This window comes from Echinococcus granulosus (assembly GCF_000524195.1).
Source record: "Echinococcus granulosus chromosome Unknown EG_S00009, whole genome shotgun sequence".
NCBI lineage: Eukaryota > Metazoa > Platyhelminthes > Cestoda > Cyclophyllidea > Taeniidae > Echinococcus > Echinococcus granulosus.
In genome coordinates this window covers 1,567,542-1,590,435 of record NW_020170389.1, presented here as the reverse complement: position 1 = coordinate 1,590,435, position 22,894 = coordinate 1,567,542, and the positions used below count along the sequence as shown (strand labels likewise).

Genomic DNA, 22,894 nt, shown 5'->3' with positions numbered 1-22,894 from the left:
GAAATTCGAACATCTGCAGGCATGGGTAAGTATATGGCTTTGTTTCTGATCACTTATATGTCAACATGTTAGGTACGGTGCAATTACCTCGCTTCAAACCTAATGCGCCTGCATTGGCGGCTAATCTCTCCTCAGCCCTGCTGCATTACGATAATACACGTTTTTTAGACTGCCTCCATTCATTCATATGTATTTTAGGCGAAAACTCGACGATTTTTGACAGATACTAATCCAGTGTGGATGAAGCCTTCACGCTAATTTCACCTTCTACTCATGTGCTCAATGACTTGTACAAATCAACGAGGTTCGCTACCGCACCTCCTGCGTTGCCTACTTATTTATGTATGCATGTCAACCGCCGGTAAGAGTTCGTTGTTTACACAAATTCCATGTCACTATGATGTTACTTAAATGATCATGAAATATAATAACTTAAGGGACCATAAACTACCTATTCAGGTCACTTTTGGTGTCTAGCTACAATTTTTACTGAATTCATTCAAATGTAGTACTGCAGCAATGTGTTACTTTCCACGAATCATTGTTAAAAGGCGGCTCTTTTGGTATCACTTTGTCATTTACCGTATTCTACACTGCAAAATCAAATTAATAATTTATTTACACTTAAGTATAAACATTAGGGCTAGAAATAAGCTCAGAAACTTTGTGTGAATCCCTTCCTTACTTTGACAAATGTAAACACTAGACGTTTTGTCTGTAAATTCACTGCGACAAGGTGTTAGCTAACTTGCTGATTTGCATCCGAGACTTTCACTTTAGTCCGTGTTCTGTCCTTGGATTGCTGACATTTAATACCCTTACCTTTATTGGCAAAAATCTACATTTAGTGGGCCTTTTTCCCATATGCTCGTTCCAGACTCAGTGGTCACCCAAGTGCCGCACAGACGCTAATCTGTCTACCATATGCCAGACAAAGGCTCCAAATTTTTAGGGTGCCTGGGCTATCCATGCACGCCAAAAGGTCTATGAAATTTATGTACTGAAGTAAATTTGTTGAACAATTGTGCTACTGTTAGAAAAAATTGTGAGTTCTTGGCAATTAAAATTTTGGTGAGCTCCGCTCAATAAGCGTAAAGCTGTAGACTGAGCTATCTTAAACAAGTACTATATTTTCTTTACAGATGGAAGTATCCTGAACTTCCTAATTTCACTGTTGTTACTGCATTTCAATTCTACACTTTTGCATGATGCTTTAGGGTTGGTTTCCGAATATTCCTTTTGGTACTTTCTAGTTTTCATGCGGAATAAATTTGGATCAGCGGTAATTCAAGTAGTTATCCTGATTGCACATATCATTAGCAATAATGGTAACCTACGTTTTATGGTAAGCAAAATACCAGACTTCGCCAAGAGACCTCCCGTTTTCTCATTAAGAGTGCACAAAGTGACACAGTTTGGTCTAACCCTACCACCTGTAAAATGTTGAAGACAAAAACCCTAACTTCCAATTTTCCACATGTCAACAAAACGCTTTTTAAGGCTATGAAGCCATGATTCTAAAAGCAGAGTTTAATACTTGATTAAAAACCAGCACTGGCTGTCATGGAGGTGTGTTTTTGCCGTCTAGACGATCGTAGTGCATTGACAAGCCTAGTCATATAATCGACTGCGAACTTGGTGAAATGAGCATACCTGCTTCTCAGCTTCTGTCGCATTAGGAGAATAACGAGTGTCACCAATCCACTTGATGCGCTGCTGGCAGGTCTTTCGCTCCAATTGGCCCCAGTTAGGGCCTTGTACACTCATAGATGTCATGACGATCGATATATTTCATTATCGTTAACTGCAATCTCTGAGATTTTCAGCTTGTTTTCAGATAATGGGGATGTGATAGAGGAAAAAGGAGTAATTTTTCATTGCCTTGGACCTGAAGTATTTCAAAAGCCTAACGAGCGATGCACTTGTTCGGAGGGTAAAGACCAAAATGTGTCAACAGGCTTTTTCAACCAAACCTAATGCAGACCGCACGCGACTCAAAAAGACGGTCTTTTGAATTATGGGTTTGTGAAAAATTCTAGTGATTCAATCTGTGGAGTTAACAAAATTATCACGATGGCATAAACAATTCTATTAGAATTTCACCAACAGAGTAAATTCGCTAATTGTCACAGCGCTAAGTTTAAAAAGAAAGATTTAGTTTAGCGTCTCACTGAAACACACCCCATTTGCAAAAGACAGGGACAAGAATTTTGTATGATAGAAGATTCCAGTTTATATACTTATTTATTTTAAATTAATCACGCTGAGATAAATCACTGTTATCAAGTAAATTAAGCAGCTAGACTTAAGAATGCACTTAATTGTACATGTTTGGTAAATTAAAGTGCAGGCAAATTCTCTGATAAGGATTTGCTTTACCGTTGGATGCATACAAAAGGTTTTTTTCTTTTTAAATAAAAGCTGAATATGAATACTTTTTAGGTAGAACTCTGTTAACCACATATTTCCGTATACCACAACTTTAATAAATTATTTTGTTCTGAACCTTCTCATGTACTTATGGCAGAAAAGAATAACCAAAGAGGCTAATTGGTACTATGCGCATTGCAAGCAACTGTGATCTGTTTTATTTTTGTTCCCGGTAATTAAGGATGAACTAACAGATTTACACAAGAAAGAAAATTAAGGTTTTCAGGTTTCGTTGTAACACTTCGCACTTTCCAATATATATCCCAGTAAGATTTGAAGGGCAGGGAAACTTGTCTTTTGATATTTTTATAATGTGTTCGAAAGCTGTGTGTTTCAAGTAGGCATTAAATTCAGAATAAGAAAAGGTTGTACATTCGTTTACGGTTACAAGACGCAAGTAAGCTAAAATTCAAGATGTATCCCTTTAAATAAATAAAATTTTAAACAGAATACTACACCTATCTGCAGAAACTAATTTTCACGTAACCATTCAAAGCAATCACAAGGTTTAGAATTTTAACCATAAATAAAACATTTCCAAGAGGTAATAATTTTAACCGGCGTAGGCACTAATTTGTACATTAGTTAGTCAAAGCCCTTTTTGAGTAAGGATAGGTTTGGCGATTTGAAGCCTGCATAAATACAACAAGTTTCCACTCTTGTTAAGGAGTTTCATAGAAAGACGATGGAAATTAAATCAGTTCCTTTCTAACTGCGGTTGCTATTAAATGGTCTGGATTTAAAATAGGGTTGGATAATTGCATTTGTCCTAAAGGTACATTTACTTCATTTATAAGAGAGCGTCCTCTTATATAGATAATAAACAATTGTTTAGGATTCATCACTTAGCATCACCATAATTTAATGAATTCTTAGTCGGTTCAGGGAGTCAAACACGTCTTACCTCGAACGTGGCATTGGAACGGCCCATTCCAGAGGGCACGGAGGTGACGCTGACCTGCTCCAGTGACAGTTCTAGTGATAGCGGAGTTCTGCGGATCCTACGACGTCGTGGTGAAGGTGAAAGTATCGATGGCTTCGAGGATTTAGCCAATTTTGCAACCCGAGTGGTTCAGATCTCGGCCGATCGTCCAGACATTGCTGCCACCTTTGTGGTCTCGCGCAAAGACGATGGTGCAGTATTTATTTGCGGAGATGTTGAAAACTTCGGCTTCCAGTCGCATATTTCTGCGGTGTCGAGAACCATTCGAATCCAGTGTAAGCGAGGAGACACTTTCTTTTCTATAGAATTTAAGGATCTTGCATGCCAGATGCGTACCCACAGTTCAGGCTGAATCGAAGTAAGTTTTTTTGTTTGCTTTAATAAAACTGTGACTTCTGTTAATTGTGACACGTAAGCTGGTATTCCATTTTGACAATGAGGTTTGTAATAAGATTCTAGTCTGAATGCTTATTTTTACTTAAACGGTGCCTATTATAATTAAAAGGGCTCTGAGAAATAAAGACACACAGAAAACAACTTTAAAGCTGTTACACACCTTTATAAATCCCTAAAATACTCGGCGGTTATGTTTAAACTATCACTGATGTAGTGACACTTCACATTAAATACTTTTAAATCTTGTAACAAACATAGAATAGGTAGTAAAAGTGGAATAAGAAATGTACTTATTTTTAAACTGCCAGACAAGGAAAAATCCACTTGCTTTTTTGGTACTTTTGGTGAGTGGAAATATCGATCTTTTCCTCAAAAAAATGCTCATCAATCAAGAAAGAACGATTTACAGATGGCAATAGTAAGATTTACCCTTTGTCAAGAATGGTACAGGAGCAGCATTCTTGGTGGACAAAGGGTGTTTATCAAGGAGGCGCCCTTCTGTGGTGGCATGCATGGGCGTCGGCGAAGCGTGAGAACAAAGTATGTGAAATGATGCAAAAGTGAAAATCGTGAGAACTTTCTAAATCAAATAAGGGCATATGGGAAAGCGGGCTTCACACCTAGCGCGTGCATACCGAAAGGAATGCCAACACAAAGGGGAACTACAATTAAGGGTGTGTGATAGGTTTATCACAACACTTTATCGCTATAGCTGTATTTTGGGGTTGGTTGTGATTATACTCGATGAATAATTGTCAGTCATCTTAAGTGATTTATGTATCTTAAATGCAGAATTTCCACTATCTTGGCTTTTTTTCCTTCTAGGTAATTTTGAGTCTTCTGGTTCCGTTACAAACCAAAATAGTGCTTTTCTAATATGAAAGTGTGATAAAGGACCAAATGGCCGCCTGATAGTTGCGCATCCATTTTTTATAAATTAGTGCTAAAGTAAGAGATTCTCACCTATTTGATTAACTTAATGAGTCAAATGTTTTGTGCCATTAAAAAGAACGTCAAATCATCTAACTTGCTTTGCTAAAAAATGGTGTAAAATTAAATTTTTGATGTTGTAAGAGCGTTTAAATTGTCAGCGAGGTACAGGTTTATGCATAATAAGAGTTAAAGGCATCATTAATAAGCACGCAATCTGGAATATAAATCTCGCCTCAAACTAGTGATAACGTTCAAGTTTCCTTGATTTTACGCTATTCTTGTCAAATTAGTCACAATAACCACTTTGGATATCAGTAAAGTAGACATTGCACAAGCTACGAGCTAGATGGACAACGCACAAGATGGCTGAAAAATTTGCACTTTGCGATTTTTTACTAGCCTTGACGATCCAAGATCACAATTGGTAATCTAAAAAAGAAAGAAATCTACGAGCTTTCCATCTACCGCATTAAATGCTACATAGAGAGTAATTTTTTCAGTTTATGAAATAGGGGTTTTTAAGCCACCCACCTTATCTAGGATTGCTGTTGATGGATCAAATGCTGAAGTGATTGAGTACATAAGGTATGCTCCTTGCTGTAGGCTGTCTCAACGCATTTCCATTTGCTAGGAATTGTGTCACTGCAATACTACGCCTTCTCCTAGCAAAATCATTTAAAAGTTACCGTTGCATCAAGAGTTGTCCTGATTGGAGTAACGCAACCAGTACCAATTTGATTTCGAACCAAAATAACTTTTTTCTGAATAATTTCCCTTCTCATTTTCATTATGAGGATCTTTAAAATTAGTCCCTGTTTTATTTTACAGTGCTTTGTCGGTTAGGTGCAGCTCAAAAACATAAATGATCTTGTAAGAAACTTGTATTGACTATTCTTCACTATCCATTTAGATGATCGCTTAAGCAGTGCACATGGGATCTTTTAAATTTGCTTGATTAAATTTCTTCCAATTTGTAAAGTAAACCCCTTTTTCACTCCATTTTCTGTTTCACAATCAATTCCGATAGGACTAACAGGGGAGAGACAACGCATAAGGCTGTTGCGTAGTTTGAGAGTTCGAGCGCCTGAGCGTTGTTGTCAATGCCATCTATGCTTTTTCTGTTGACATTCTTTACCATCTGCTTAGTCTACCTCTGATTACTAAAGAGAAAAACACGATAGGATACTCGTAGAATCTTTAAGAAATTTATTCCAAATTGAGTATTACTAAGCCAAAATAGATATTTACTTCCTCCAGCTCTTGGTCAATTTGTTACCACTGGATGCTAGATCAAAGAAAGCCACAAAGTTCCTGCTTGGTTCTATCAACCATATCTCAGCCTTCAACTAGCACTTAATAACTATGATAAATGTCATTAAATTTGAGACCGGATGATATTAGAGAAGGTTTTTTTGTTCGCTTCAATGCATTCGTAACCAAATGTCACCAAATATTGAGAATAAGCTTCGTTCTTGACCTTTCGGTTGATCCACATTCACTTCTACTAAAGCTGAACATGCGAGGTTTTCAATGAACTTAAAAAACGACGATTTAGTGAAGAATGCTTCTTTATTTAGCTAGTGACACTCGATCTCAACAATTTATTTGCTCTCCGATCGTTATCAGTAAGGTTAATACTGAGGTTTTTACTTAAACCTGTACTACCGCAACTAAGTATGACTTAATATTCAAGATGAATTACAGTCTGTTTGATCCAGGATTTCGATTGCTAAAAGTAAGGTGAAGAAGTGGATTTGACTTAGGTTTAATACTAGCAGAATAAAAAAGCTACGACCAAATATCGCTCATTTCTGAGAATCCGCCTTTTAAGGGCCTAATTAATCTGCAGCTGCTGACCCTACAACCGATGGTAGGAAGATGAAACATACAAGATTTTCCTTGAATTTTTGAAGTATCTCATTTTTCATGTTCTTTGTGGCCCACCAAAACAATTTCTTTCCCTTCCCACTCTTAGTTAATCCGCGATCACTGTTGTTAAAATCGATACCCGAAGGGAGGATGCGTGAGGACATGAGCAAGGTGATCGTCTGCCAGACGGACGAAGGGGGTGCTAACCCTGCTGTCAACGTCACCTGGCGTCATCTTAGCCCCCTGGGAGGGATAGAGGCCTTGGGAGAGGAGATGCGCACCACTAGCACCCATCGCATATCTAGCAGCGGTAGCGGAAGAGGCTTTGTTACGCAGTCCAACCTGACAGTCCTTGCTCATCGCCGATTGAATGGGCATCGTATCGAATGCAGCGTTGAAAAACCTGAACGTATTGCTCTCTTGCGCCAAAGTGAAACTCTTGAAGTTATCTGTAGGTCTCGGTGATCATTGTAAAACAGAAATACCTGATGATTAGCTCATAACCAAGATTTGCTAACTCTACTCTAATATTTTAAATCCCAGCAATATAACTGATTTGTGATTTTTGGGGGTTACCTTTCCCCGCTTAAACACTACACTGGACAAAAAAGAAGTGAAGGATTTGTTTAAGCGTACCTTCAAGTCCTAGTAAATTAAATGTAAAATTTGAACAACTACAAGGTATTCCATCTAAATGTCTGGATGTAAGACAAGTTCTGCTGCTCCCGACCAACTAGTGATGTGGTACCTATAAGTAACGTATTATCTTAGCCTTGATATGAACACGTCTGGCACAAAATGGACTGCGCAGGTGGTAGTTTTGGTGATGTATAAAAAACAGCCATCTGTACCTAACATGGTGTTACGTGGAGGAGAATGCATTGGCAGGGGGATATTCATCAGAAAATTGCACCCTAGTTGACCATGCAGGCGAAGGCACATCTATTTGTTTTGCTCCAGTAACCTTGCTAAAGAACTAGTTGGTATGACTTCAACGCCCATAATGCCATTTTTGTAATAGTTTATCACAATCTGTTGATAGAATTTCTACGGCGCTAATAAACGCCTTCAATGCATTCGCAGCTACTGTGATAATTTAACTTTACGCTACTTTAATTTACCTTGGAAAAAGGCTGTTTCATCACATTGTCACTTAAATTCACTGTGAGAAATCAACGGAAAATCCTGCGTTTGAAAAAGGCAAAATATGATGGATGTGTACTGAATTTATAAGAGGATTATAACTTGCAAACAAATACAAAATTGATGCTCGCAAAATCCTATAGCGCGGTTTATTTCGAGCGTGTCTCTGCAGTATCGAAGGTGCGTAACCAGTATGTTTTCAATTTATGGTGGCAATGAAAACAGCTACTTCGTTCTAGCACACAAGCCAACACCTACTTTAGCACTAGGTGTTTGATTTTTGCAGATGGGATAGTAAAATGCAATGGAGTTGGTAATTGATACCCTTGCTTTTGCGCCCCACTGGTTTAGTAAAAAAAGGATAAGTGAGAACTAGGAATTTCTTTGCACTACTTCTGCCAGACATTTGACATTTGTGGAAACATTAAGGGGAGAAACGTTTTATATTTAGCAAGTGAGTTCATTTGATTTCACTGCAAAGATCTGATTCCCCAAAGCCTTTATAAATGGACATGGCCCTACTAATCCGATACAAAACATATTTAAAACTTTTTGTTCTAGAATTAGATTAATCTGTTAAGTTTAATAATTTTATTTCTGCAACTTTAAGGCACTAGTACGTACTCGAAGATGTGATCAAAAATTAACCTCATATTTTGGTCCCTCCTTGTGGTCGGCAGATTTATTGTAGAAAATATCAAAATGGTCTTTTGTTAAGCAGTTATACTTTTACATGTCGTGGGTGAAAAATACACATGACTGGGTAGCATACTCAGTTCGGTTTCCTAAGTTCTCTTGGGTTCCTATATTTGATTTCTATTTATAGTCACCAAAGGAATCCTAGAAAGAACTCTTAGGAACCGGCCAATTTTATCCCATCAGCTTAAGGTTGAACTCCAGTGACGCTCACTGCTATTAGGTTTTGCGGACTAGGCAGATTTGGGTTTAGATTTTAATAGTGTTGGCCTTTAGCATGAGTAAAAATTTTGGTAAAATTCTTTTACAACAAATAAAATACCTAATGCAGGGCTTTAATCTGGAATAGCATGAAGACTACTAAAAACTTTTGTAGCTTTTATCAATGGCAATTGTATTAATCTTCTAATTGTGCATGTCTATCCGTCGCAAATTCTGACTCCATTTTTGTCGCTCTTTTATGATGATTTAACCTTAGATTATTTTTCCTTGAAGCAGTTGTAAGGTTGCGGTTAATGATCAAACTCAGCAAGAATAACGTATGTGACAAAATGTGGTACAGAATTCTTGGGGAACTTAAAAGGCAACCCAAGCTTTTGGATGCCTCAATGGTTGCCTTTTTAATGGTACTAAATAAGAGGAAGAAGCTTCATGCTCCACTCACTTCAAAGAGTGATGAAAATAAAAGCTCCTAGCGGTGTCATAGAGTGCTTCTTGTTTGGCTTTCTCATCTACATCCTGTTTTTAATGAATCAGTTTAGTGCATATGAGATGCGGATTAGAGTCAGCTCATCACGCGTCTACGCTTTTCCTTACAGGGGGTTGCTGCGCCGTTCTAGGGTAAATCATGTTTGTTTAGGTCAACGGTTGGGAATGACAGATTATTCAAATTCTACAAACCGCTAAAGCTTCTCTCCTTTCACTTCGGGAGACTGTTTTAATTTTGCACTAAACAGTTCGTTTATTTTCTGTATTCCTCCCTTCTTAATTGATAAGAGATCGTATTCCATTACTAAAAAACCATGGTTGAAAAGGGACTAGTCATCTGCACCATACGAAGAGGTCATTTCCTACCTTAAGATAGAAAGATGTAACTACCCACTGGTATGAGCTTATGTACAGTACACCGACAGTGCGGTATGAGAGCAAAAAATGTGTCTTTCTGCCTCTTCTTAAAAAACTTGTCGGATTGGCTGATCACGTGCTTGTCGAACCAGGACCTCCAGGGATAAACATGGCATGGGAGGAGAGTTTCAGACCGGTTCCTTAGTAAGACAAGGGAAAACAGTAGTAATAAGTAAGGACGTCATATGCATTTAAGGGATTAATGGAGGAATAAAAATAGCTTAACTTACCGTCTCTCTTTCGTAGTAAAATCTATTCTAACACCAAGTTTGCCGGTTTTTGGAAGTTATCATGTTCTTTTCTCTGCAGTTGCACCCAACAGCGTGCATATTCATCCCAGCACAACCGGTGGGGTTTCAGAAGGCGAAGTCATCTCTTTGACCTGTACTGTTGCCGTCTCTCACCCTCCAGCCACGGTTCGGTGGTTTGAATTTCCACCTGGATCCGAAGGAGGAGCCGACTCTGGACAAGAAATCACTGACCTCGCTCAAATAGACATGGTAATCTCCCCTCCTGTACCGCAAAGTTATAACTCGTATTCGTACTTTATTTACTAAAGCCACAATTCGGTCGAGCCAGATTGAAAGTAAATGTTATAAGATGCTACCGTAGTATTAGAAGGTGCAAATATTAATACAAGGGAAAGTATGTGATTTTCAATTTTTACTGTCAATGAGGAGGATAGTGTTTCACGTTTAAGACATCAGGTGAATACGGAGGCATGTTGGTGGACAGTACACTGAGGGTCTCAAAGACCTTTCGTTCCAACTCGCTGACCGAGTATCGGTGCGTCGTCAACCAGGCCGCTCTCAAAAACCCCGTTGTCGCAGAATATAAGCTCAACGTTTTGTGTGAGTTTTATTTAATTTAAGTTTAAAACCAAAATTTTAGCCCAAAACACCCTTAAAATTACGTAGAACAATGAAATCAGTTTTGTAAACGTTAAAAACATAAATTAAACGTTGAGCCAGTTCTTAAGTTTTATGACTTATGAAAAATATTTGAAACGCCTGTAGATAAGAATTCTGTCACTCCAAAGTAAAGTTTTACAGCAATGTGAATTTCATCAGAAGTGGTTGAATAAGCCATTAAGCTGTTGTTTGCGTTGGTTATGGAATCAAGAAATTTTGCATAAAAAAGGTTTCAGTGACAGCCACAAATTGGTATTTGGTTTCTGTGCTGTCATATTGGGTCAACTAGCAAACAGCCTAAGGTACACTAACTATCGAATTGGGAACCAGTCTAGGTAAGGGCATAGGCCTAATGTGGGAGAATCACATCGAAGTTGGGAAATTTCCGTGTGCGAAGGTGCCTTCGCACCTAGGCAACGGTCGAGTCATTGATTAGCGGAATTAACCTTTACAGAGAACGGAACATGCACACATTTGATTACCTCACATACCCATACCACAGCCCCTGTCCCAATCACCACTAGATTCCCCACTGACTCTCTGCTTTTAAAATAAGTTTGTTAATAAAAAATGTTATTGGGTTACCGAATTAAAATTGTACTCACAACAGGACATAATTTTCCCATCATACTAAAATAATAAAATCTCCCTTGGTCTTTATTTCTGTTTGTATTTCCTTTTGCTTACTTTTTCTTTCATGTTCCTTCTTTTGCCTTTATTTGCTCCATTTTCTAATACTCTGCTTCTCGCAAATAGCAGTTCTTTCGATTAAACCGAGAGATGACTAATGGCGGCTAGGTGACTGTCACAAGCATTTACGAAAGTTAAACTTGTGTAAACAACCGTTGTTCACCTTCTTCCTTTTTCCTATTCCTTATATTTAACTGAATATTTGAGACTTCTATTGAAAAACTTCGTTGTCTATATTGATGGTTTCTACTTCCATGCCTTAAGCTTAGGCTCTGAACCCCTCTAACTAGATACAGTTGAGATATCCCAGAAACGGCTGAGCATATAGTCGTCTCTTAAAAGACCACAAGTTATTCTTACGCGATACGGTAGCTAGTTTCAGCATTATCATGGTAAGGGGACTTTAATCTAACCCTAGCACAAAAGAAATTCAGATGAAATAGCTGGCAGCTGCTACTCTTTTTAGACCCACCCACGGCAGAGATTGTCAGCCTGCCAAACGACCCAACAGAAGGTCAATCGGTAACCCTTTCCTGCCTCACGCAAGGAGGAATGCCCGATAAAAGCTTCTCATTTTCCTGGTGGTACGCCAAGGATCTCAAATTGCCTTCTACCGCAACTCAAAATGGTCAACCCACAACTCAGCAGGAGCTTTCTCCGGCTCTAGCCAAATCTCTTACCTCTTCCTTGAACACTACAGTCTTGGCCGAACACTTTTCAACTCATATGACTCAGATTCCAGGTCATATGGGACGTCACCTACTGCTGGACGCCATTACGATTGAAGAAAGTGGCTGGTACGGCTGTCAGGTTGTCAATGCCGGTGGCAGTGCTCAAAGTTTGCATTTACTTCTCATAAATTGTAAGTATCGAATGAGTCACTCACAGCAAAGTATTAGCAGTGGCAGATGTAGTCCTGTCAACTTTTTTTGATCATGATAGGGTTTCATCGAACGAAATACGTGCTAGACTTCAAGATAGCAATAAAAGCATATCTTCCTTAAAAAGCATATTTATTATGCTATCCACTGTTTTATTTGCTCGTAGATGCTCCAAGAATACACCCTAGTACAAAGTTTATACAATACGCTCAACTGGGAATGAAGACTGAGTTTGTGCTCACAGTTGAGGCCCGGCCAGCAAGAGCAGAATTTATGTGGTTCTGGATCGACGACACTACGTTGGCCAACAAGGCAAGAAGCAAAATCCTATCTCAGTCCTCCACTTCGGAAATAGTTCGAAGCCGACGTTCTGCGGCACCTCTAAAGGCCATTTCCACATCAATCGCGCCCTGGATTAACCGTGTGAAACAAACATCTACCGCAATTGGAGCCAATAGGCTAACATTTACTCTGGCCTTCAGGGAGGTGGTTGAATCAGACTTTGGGCTTTACGTGTGTCAAGTCAATCACAAAGCTGGAAATCGCGAATTTTACTTTGAATTGAAGCCCCAATCAGGTGAGTGATTGAACAGTTTCGTCTACTTTTGCAAAATCAGTACAACAGACTATTTATTCTTCTACTTAGACATTCACTAACTTGATAATAAATCCTACCAGATAGCGATTCTCTTATTTTGCTACTACATTCCAGTAATTATTTGTATTGTAAATGGTAATAAAACTTTGAAGTTCTATTACAATATAATGAAGAACAAAAGAGTAGACGAAGAGATTAATGCATAATTTGAACTGCAAAGGAATTCGTCAAGCACAGGGACCCTTGGCTTTGCATACAAGTTAGCAAGTACTACTTTACTTTGATTGGTGTAGTTACTGTCAAAGCTGCCCCACGGCATACCCTCGTCGGCGCAAAATACCTACCATCACAACGATCTGCCTCCGCATTTTTCACATATATAAGCAACCTAAGATTCATTTTTTACTCCCCAGCAATCGGGGTTTTTCGAGGCCAAATTTTATTACTTTAGCAGCAATCAAAAAGTTGTATTGAAATAGGTAGAATTCTGGTTATTATAAAGCCAAGGTCTGTGACGCAATGCGTGAGGGGTCATGCCATGTTTGGTACACTACAGTATTTCGCTGTTAAGAAGAGGAAGAAAAATTAGTGAAATTATTGCAGAACCGGGTAATGCCTCTTTCTAAAAGTTGACGAGCCCTCATTCGATTATAAAGTTTAGTTGGAGTTATTTTAACCCTGTTTTCAGATGCCAAAGGTATAAATCCCAACAGTATTCGAATCACAAGTGAGGGTCGCAAGGTACGCGTAGATTTCGAGCCACCCAACAGCCAGTTCTACTCACGGATTGTCCTTCGGATCTGCCTACCTTCTCGGGTCTCCGCGAATTCCGTGGTGGATTCAGGAAGAAGAATTCGACCATCCGGGGAACTGGTCTTCCTTCGATCTATCAAGGACACCTCTAGTGCCTCAATAGACTCATCTTCTGTGGAAATTATCGGTACCACAACTACTGTTAGCAACGATGAATGTGGTGACTACGAGGTGACATTTGCGGAATTGGGAATTATTCAGGTGGAATTGGACCGGCCTATTGCTGAATACACCTTTCAGTTCCTCGTCTACCATGACATGCAGCTCCGACAAATTACAAGTCCGGTTCGGTGGATGGCTGGTAATCACAATTTTTTTTAATTTAAGAATGACCAGTCTTGCTTGAGTGAATTTACTGTAAAAATTACGAATGCCCATGCCTCAGTTTGAGTTCAAGTGGACTCGGTTAAAATTGTGTGCTGTCATGTGTACATTCGGGGTGGGGCTGATACGTTGTCCTGCTCCTGAATCCGATATCATTTACAGGGAAATTTAAAAACAGGATAATGGTTACAACGTATGGGTAGCCTGTGATGTAACCATTGCGCGCTGCCAAGAGTTTGCTGATACAGTGAGGCTTTTGATAAAGTCAGATGTCTAAATAAGTCATGGCTAGCCAAAAAATGAATGTGGTCAACTGGAAAAGGTTGATCTGGATTAAGGGGTAAGGCATTCCGAATTAAGCAGACAAATCCACTGAAATGAATTGACTGTATCATTTATACCATCGCTTGTGTCCCTTGCAGAAAATCGGCCTCAAGCCTCAGTATCATCAAAGCTATTGGTGCAGTTGATCATTGGAATTCTCATCACTCTCCTTGTCGTCTGCCTCATTGCGTTCCTCATTTACTACTTCTGCACCTATGTCAAACGAAAGAGTAATTTCGACTTCCTTTTAAAAGTCAAACTTGATTATTCAGGCGCCATGTTAAGCGTTTTTCTATGAGCAAATAACCTTTTAACCTTTTAACCTTTTTTCCTAGATATGAAGAAGCTTGCTCCTGCAACCCGTAATGGGTAAGTGGAGGCAATTTTTTTCTTCACCTTAGGATGTCTTGTATGACTCACTAGAAGGGTAGTAGAGCGTGTGTGACTGATATTTTTGAAAAGTTTAACAAAGACTCAACAAAGATGTGCAAAAAACGTACCCTTTTCAATGGTAACCCTGATTGAAAAGTGCCAAATTTCAGATGGGAGTTTGGGTTTGCAATAAAAAGATCGTCTCAACACGTAGCTGTTTAAGCAGTGAGACGTGAGATAACTCGACGTAAGGGGATTAGGGCTGCTGATGTTGTTAAAGATTTCAGGGGAATCCTGCACTAAGTAAAATTAATTTCTTATCGTTGAAGAACCTGTATCAATATGCTTATTATAGGACCTCATTAAACAAATTCTGACTCAAATCGGTAGTAAGTAAAAGAAGAAGGAATATAGCCATACTGAAAGTGGACGTCAAGGCTGAAAATTTAAATTTATTTCACTTTCTACGTTCTAGGGGTATTTTATGGTAATTTTGTTATAGATATATCCATGTAAACGGTAATTGGATTCTTAAGAATGAATGCCCGTTTAAGATTTCATGCTATGATAAAAGTTTAAGGCGTCAAATTTTGTTTTTGCAGATGCGGTATTTTCAAAGGCTCTGCTTAAAGTTGAGTTTCAGCACTGTAAGATTGACATTAATAGGCTTTAAAATTGGGCACTGAAATTAATGAAATGTTGCAGCAAGTTAAAACAAACTTGATTACTTTGACTGACTAAATCTTTGTTTAATTTTATCCCGGTGAAATGAGGTATTAAAAACCACCGTTTGTCGCAATTTCCCTTCTGATATGATTTACGTAATACCTAAAGGAGCTGAACGTTTTATCCAAAGCTTGAACTTTGTTTTCAGACTACTACATGGGCCCCAAACATACCAGACTTTGGATTCTAGCAAACATTTTGCATCACCTCCTTCGGGAGCAGGTTCAATCTGTGCGGATATAGGTTTGTTGCACCCCGCCTATGCTCGTCAATCCGTGGGTGAGCATGTCACTTTCTTGCTGCAGGCAAAGCTTTGCTTCTGCATCATCAATGTGCGCATCAGACACCAGGCTAGTTTGGCGAAAAAACTGGCTCCACGATTTAAACAAGCTACATCATTGTCGGATATGTAGTGCCTTCTGCTTCTAATCCACATTAGCAAGAGCAATAGCCTCATTCCATAAAAGCGGTCTAGACTTGGTGACTGTGCATGCTCTCCTGCTTGACTTTACGCCCACTCGTAGTGGTAGTCGTCGTTATCTTTCGACGTGAATGGGGAATATATGTAGCACACAACTACGGCACACACCATACTACGTCGTGCTATATATTGTTGTGCTGGGCTGTACTGGACTGCTAAACATGTGTCCGCTTCGCTTTTACTGCATTTGTGAGTGTGAGCGACGAAGAGGGATCTAAAGGGTACTGCATGTTGGTTTAGGATCGGGTACCCTCCATACTGGGCCCTTGCCTACACTTTCTATCGCAAGTTCAATCAACGAGGACAATGAGAATCGACGAACACCAGGTGTGCTCTTTACTTCTGGCGTGTCCGCTAATTCAGCTAAATAGGACATGGATCTGACCCACCGTGTCGTGTATTGGAATCTCTGAGGCACAATTATGCCATTATGGGATAGTGCAATCTTGAACATTTTTTGCGAATGTTTAGACCAGTGGATGCATAGTATACCACTTGTCGCTGTTTCGATAAATTTTGCAAATTGTGCTCACTCAAGTTGAAAAGAACCGTGCGATATTTTTTAAACAAATCATTAACCTAGCTTAATTTTAGAACTCTATATTTACCGTTATAATTATTATGGTACAAATGAACATACTCGCATCTCAGAGATGTTCCATATTCTGGTGCTGTAAAAGTGAATACCTCATGCAAGGCTGCGATCGCATTAGCTAAGTTTAAATATATCAAGATATGGCTAATAACAGCTGAAACTTGCAATGATCAGTCCATTTACGAACTAAATAACTTATGGGAAATTAAATGGTCACTTTGAATAAGTGGACTTGGTCTTCTTTTACTTAACTTTTTGTGAAAATGGAGATAGACATTTTTGTCGCTAAGAAATTTCGAAACACAACAAGGCGCATTCATAATCTAGAGTTCCTTGTTTCTCATATTGCCATGCAGGAAGTTCATGCCAGTCTACAAAGGGCTTCTACTCGCCTCAACCCTTTGGCCACTTGGCGAACTCGGCCCATCCTTTGTTGGAGAACACGTATCACACCCTACAGAATTCCGAGATGCGTGGAAGTCCTAGCAATGCCAGTCACGTTTCCGCCCTGACGCAGCGAATCCTCTCCGAGGTCTACATTGCGGCAGCGAAAGCGGCATCTATGGCCGTAAGTGAGTCCCTTGCAAGTGGCAGCATGGACGCTGTAAATCAGACTATTGGTGGTACTGTGACTTATCGACCCAACTCGCATTTCGCCGAGTCTGCCTCCACGATGGGTGGAAGCATTTCGGCTTTGGATGGACTTAATGGCTATCCAGGTATTAAAGTCACCTGTTTGCAATTGAATTCTTACCACGTAACACCTGATAGCAGAATTCGGTTAAGAAACTTAAATTTCTCGTATCTGAAGCTACGTCATTGTATATTTTAACAAGTGGCTTCTGGCAATGCTCATGTTCTGCTGTTCTATCTTCAACCAAAGATGCACCTTAATTTAGATTACTGATGAGCTGTGACTTATAAATGGACAATGACATGATCAGTAATAATGCTTTAGCTCTTACTTTACTTTGTGGAGATTGTTTGTCTAATTCTGCTGGCATCCAGATTATAAATGTGGCCAATTTCACGTATATTTAACGGTTAAGTGAAGCGTCACATTTTCATACATCAATAAGTGAAGTTACTCTCTTATGTTACAAGTCTTAGTATATAGTTATCCTGCTCGAATACCTACCACTTTTTAATGCTCAATTCCTTAAAATCCACTATAACTAATTTTCAAGAAGGAATGAGTTTTGCCCACCGCTTTTACTATCACCGTTAATAACACGGCGATGAGAATGGGTAATACTCATATTTAGAGTATTGTGTAATCTTAATATTGTCTCATAGCTTAAACGTAAAATGTGAATAATTATGTAAAACATTGTTAAGATAATTCTAACAACATCAAAATATCATTGACTGAGGATTAGTGAAATTTCTCTCATGTGAATAGGCTTAACAATACTTGTGAAATTGCGCAACATCTTAACATTCACAGAGCTTAAATTCAAGTTCCCTAGGACCTTGGTACGCCTCGTTGGCTAGGTGGAAAGGTGAAGTCAATTGGAGGGTTTTTTATCTACTAAAATGGGGTTATCGTTGGCGCACCATATTTTTTTCTTTGGATCAGTTACAGAAGACGCGCGCTCACATGCGCACACAAGCGTGCAGAAGCGCACTTTCTGTCTTGCAGTGAAATGAGGGTTTAAGAGTAGACAGCTAAGTGAGACATATAGCCCTTCGGAATAACATTAATTGCCCTGCTTCTTGCTGTCCGTGTTTAGTGATGGCACCAAATGGCGTGTTTCGAATACGAAAATCGCCTAATACACGCACAACCACGCCGACCTACCAGGGTCATCTAACCCCTCAGCCCGTCCCCTTAACACCGCAGTTCACGGGCCAGCAAGTCCTCCGCCCACGCATTTCCCCACAGACTGTCTCCAGCTACGGGTTGGTTTCTCCTATTCTGACACCTCAGGCGACCATGCGGCTAAATGAGGCCGCAAATGCCCTGGCAGCGGCCGCAGCTGCTGCCGTTTTGGAGGCCACAGGGGCTACACCTGACCTCGGCATTCAAGGCGGTGAGGTGCACGTATCTCGTTTCAGTGGCAATGCAGAAGGAGGCGGTGGTGAAGGTAATGGTGGCCTGGGAACCAGCAGTGAGGATGGAGAGAGCGTTTCTTCGAACTCTTTCTTTCCTAGAGGTCCTGATGGCAAAACCTCGAGTCAGGAAGCTAGCATGAAGGTGGGGGGAAATTTGCATCTACTGGTTGTTTTAAAGCTATGACAGAATTCATTCTTACATCATCATGCTATTAGATTAATGGGCTATAAATATAAATGTGAACAGTTAAATTTGTGTGTACCCTAAGAAGATGAAAATATAACCGAGGTGGTTAGATCAGTTAAGGATTTACTGTAGATTTCTCATCACTCCTGAGATCAGTCAGCAGGAAACATTGTCAACAAGAAGACTTTTTTGTAGAGGACACTAATCTGATCATGCGGTGTCATATCATCGTTGGGTACTAAATTCCTGTAGAGTGGAACTTGTTGTTCTGCTAATAATGCGTTTAGCTGGAAGGAGTTCATATTGTTTAAAACAATGTTTGACAGATGGAAGTGGAAATTGTCAGTGAGATGCAGATTGCTGGCAAACGCCAATAAAAGTATAGTTTTTAGGCATAACTGGTTAAAGTATTCTTTTTTACCCATTTAAGTTGTCCTTAAATGTAAAATTTGACTAGTTCGAAAGTTGCCTTTGGTGGGGTAGGTTAATTCAGAGCAAAGATACGTAGTATACATAACTAAGTTATAACCTTCCTTTTAGATGGAATATTTTGGTTCCTTCTGACCACTTTGTCACTTTAAATTTATAAAAGGTCTTACCAGAGTCCCATTTGTATATTTTTTGGGTCTAAGAGCGAATACTGATGCCGTCCTCCTAAGGCCTACAGCTACGGCAGCTCAAATTTAACAGTGAGATCACTTGTGTCTCGGCTCTTATTTCAACTAAAATGCGCTAGTATTTTATGCCCAAGGGGTCTCATGACTCAGTATGGTGTTTAATTGCACAAGATATCTGCTTTATTGTATTTTTGGACATTTAGCTTCTGGAAGCAATTCAACAATTCAGGGCCCTATGTGTGACAATCTCTCACTGAATTGCTCGCGTTAACCAAAATTTTTATTTGACTGAACTTGACTTCCAGTACTTGCAATCCCACCCTATTAACGGCACATATATGGTAATTTTAAACTCATGGTGTTTGCATCAACTCCCAGAACCAACGTGTCGGACCGTCAATATAATTATTGATCATTAAAAAGGACGAACAAAAACCTAGATTCGAAGGATATTAACAAGACTTGAAAAGTTAAATAAGCAGATATTCAGGATCACGTTCATTTGATGGTATGATGGCCTTTAAATTGGCAAATTCACCTGCGCCGAAGCCGTAAATGCTACGCTAAAACACTTGAAATTTAATTATGCATTATCTGCCTCAAACAAATTCTTGAAAGGGGTGGAATGGAAACCTTCTGCTTTAAAGTGGGGGAGTAAGTGAGATGCAAGTAGAATAAACTTTAATAACAATGAAACAGTCCTTGAAAAACTGGGAGTGCACTAATTTAATTTATTAAAAATCTAGTTGTGTTGGATTTAGAGCCAAAAAATCATCCATCGTTATATCTCATTACTGATAAGCGTTCCCAGATCTACAAAAATGTCGAAACATTCTGACGATGAAATAGACAGCTGCTATTATTAGTTTTACTAGTACACTAGTAATTGCCTAAACTTTGGGAATAAGAAGAGAATTTTGAAGCAACCCGTAACAATAACATTCAACTTTTTGAACAGGGATGAAGCTCATTGCATCGCAACTTATTGTTAAGAGTAAACCAAGAATCGGACTCAGTTAACGTCGAGAATGGTGGCTGATGAGGATGCACCTTACATTTAGGGGACAGAGAAAGAAACTGGTACAAGGCGCTAGCAAAGGGGCTCTTTCAAATTCGGGAATCAAGTACCTCCTTCCAATGCTAACCATCTCACCCAACATGCCTTCCAACTACCACCAAATCATAGACCCTCGTGGCACTCAAACGTCTCTGGCAGAACTTCCCGCCTACTTTCCGTCTACGCCGATGGAGAGCATGTGGACGCAGAACTTCCATCCCATTGAAAACCCCAGAACAGGCGAGGAGGCTAAGTTTAACCCCCACCCCAATGCACAAACCGAGGCTGGTAGTAACGCCTCGACAACCGGGGTGGTCTCCATTTTCGCCAAATCACTCAATTCAACCGTTTCTCGTAGACCACCAGCCATTAATCCTCAAACTCCTTCAAGCTCCGCCAGTTGCACCACTGACGACAGTAACCCCGATGACAATACTCTGCGAGCTAACCCTGACATGAAGGACTTAAAATTCCCTTTACAACCTGAAAAGCCGCCAATGCCATCAACAGAGTCTCAAACGGCTGCTGAGTCCCAGACATAAGATGTGTACATGTGTCGATGGACGTTTTTAGTTGGTATCTGTTGTCGTAACCCCACCACTGCATCAATGCCAAACTACAACAGTTTTATCTGGCTTCTTCCCTGCCCTTTTCTTCCCTTCTCTTGGCTTTCCTCAGGAGAAGCAGACCACTACTAATGCTTCTGACACTGTTGTCTGTGAGAGTTACATTGTTGCATTTGGCAGAAGTATGCAGTGTTCGCCATTTACGGCAAAATATATAATTTATTTACCATCCGATCCTATTTGATTTTGGCCTTTTATATACAAAGCTAAAGTACATCACCTACTGTGATTAGCCTTGGTGTTGGCACTGAAGCGTGTAACACACCTAGGCGTCAATAGAATTGGCATGTCTCTCTCAAAAGGCTGTAATCAAATATGAAGCATACAAGTTATTCAGATAATAAAGTCTAGTAAAAGGAAGTAAAATCTGTGAGCTTCTTTGGAATATCCCCTCATACTAGTTTTCTTGTGAACAAGGGGCTTGGGATTTGATATACTACATTAATCTTGCATTTCTTTTTCGGTGCATGTTTTGAATCGCAACTCATAAGGCTTCAGAGTGGAGCATGGTAATCGCTTGAGGATTTATTGACAATTGCTCTTTCAATTGTCTTGAGATTGGAGGCCAAGTAGACATAGACGAAACTTGACCTTAAGGCGATTAAGTCTTAAATTAGGTTACGGTGGTTTATTGCAGGATGGTGCGTCTTTGTCTAAGCATGCAGACCTTCTAATTCCCTAGAGATTTGGTACGGACTCATTTCATGCTATAAGGGCTACTAAACTCTGCGTCTTTTTGTGCATTGATGCTACACCTACCTCCAGGTTAGTGTGTCTTGCTAAGTCTTTTAAGTTGACTAAGGGACTACAGGTTCATTGCTAAACCTTTTATAGTACATTTTGATGATCGGCATTTTAATGACAGGCGTCATAAATGTCACCAACAAAGTTTTAACTTACAAATACTCAATGTGTAATCAGTAGTAGTTCCTTTCCCATTGAATGTGTTTGATATCCTCTTGTGCTGTTCTTTTTTTATGAGATATTGCACTAAAATAACTAATTTTGTCCAAACAGTGGAAGTGATTACAGACTCTAGAATTTTCACAAGACGAATAAGTGATTTCCTCGAGCATTTGTGTCATCTTAACAATAAATTATGTACATACAGGCTATACGTTACTTTAATGCAAGGTTTGAATTTTATTTATCACAGCTAAGTGGTACCTTATGAATGGTTTACTGACACAATGTGTTGATGTGTCTTTGGGTATATTCTTATTAGAAAACAGTTCATTTTCCCATTTCTATAAAACATAAATTACAACATTTATGGAGCCGTTAGAATTATGCAAAGGAGGATTATTTTCTCATGGAGTAGAATAGTATTCCGTACTAGAGTTTAGCGAAGGGCACAGATCAAAGCGAGTGTGATCTTCTCACTTCCATAGTTGAATAATTGGAAAGTGTTACTTGGAGTTAATTGCATCCACTGGATGGTGCATTTCAATTGCTCAAATGTGGCTAAAAAGTCTGCTGACTGGCTTCACTATGAAATAATTTCCATGACTGTAAACTCTTTTTATTCAGTCTATTAAACAGCCTATTCAGCGCACCATCTACTGTATAATGTGATGATTCACATAACGGTAGAGTTTTTTGGAGGATTTTACTACGAGCAATTTATAGGTGCTGCAGTAGAGACGGCAACAACCATAAACTGACACGGGTACACTTCCAGAAATCACGATTGCTAGTGCTGAGAAGTATATCTCACCTTAAAAGTGAGCTAACGACATGACTCACTTAGCTACAGGTGGTAAAAACTAATCAAGGTAAGGTAGATGTCATAAAGTCGCGTATCTCGGCACTGAAATAAATTTGACACAAATTTCCTTATTAATCCATTTCCTTGGCATGTATAGTGTTTATATACACATCGTTAATATCTACGCAAACCCTATCTCCTCTTAAAAGTCCAACATAAGGTTAGCATCCTCTTTTAAGTAAAGAGTTGATGATATATCCTCCTGGGTGTCACGTGAGTAAACGAGTCAGTCTATGATTCAGTAAACCATAATTAGGTTTAAACTTCGTCTAAAATAACCCATTTTTTCACATCTAACATCAGCTATAAATGCAGTAGAAACTGTTAAAGAATT

The 22,894-nt window shown here is 39.3% G+C and overlaps 1 protein-coding gene across 1 annotated transcript; it reads left to right on the top strand. All coding sequences in view use genetic code 11, as the record gives it.

Moving 5' to 3' along the window:
* Positions 1-348: 348 nt before the first annotated feature.
* Positions 349-20,708, top strand: EGR_02182 (Cell adhesion molecule; the record flags this gene model as incomplete). Its single annotated transcript, XM_024491431.1, has 14 exons — positions 349-361; positions 3,307-3,648; positions 6,678-7,022; positions 9,845-10,035; positions 10,236-10,386; positions 11,603-11,998; positions 12,184-12,594; positions 13,304-13,729; positions 14,175-14,306; positions 14,412-14,445; positions 15,323-15,453; positions 16,607-16,969; positions 17,984-18,447; positions 20,178-20,708. 14 exons carry the CDS (start codon positions 349-351, stop codon positions 20,706-20,708), a joined length of 3,930 nt encoding a protein of 1,309 aa, XP_024354284.1.
* Between the last annotated feature and the right edge of the window lie 2,186 nt (positions 20,709-22,894).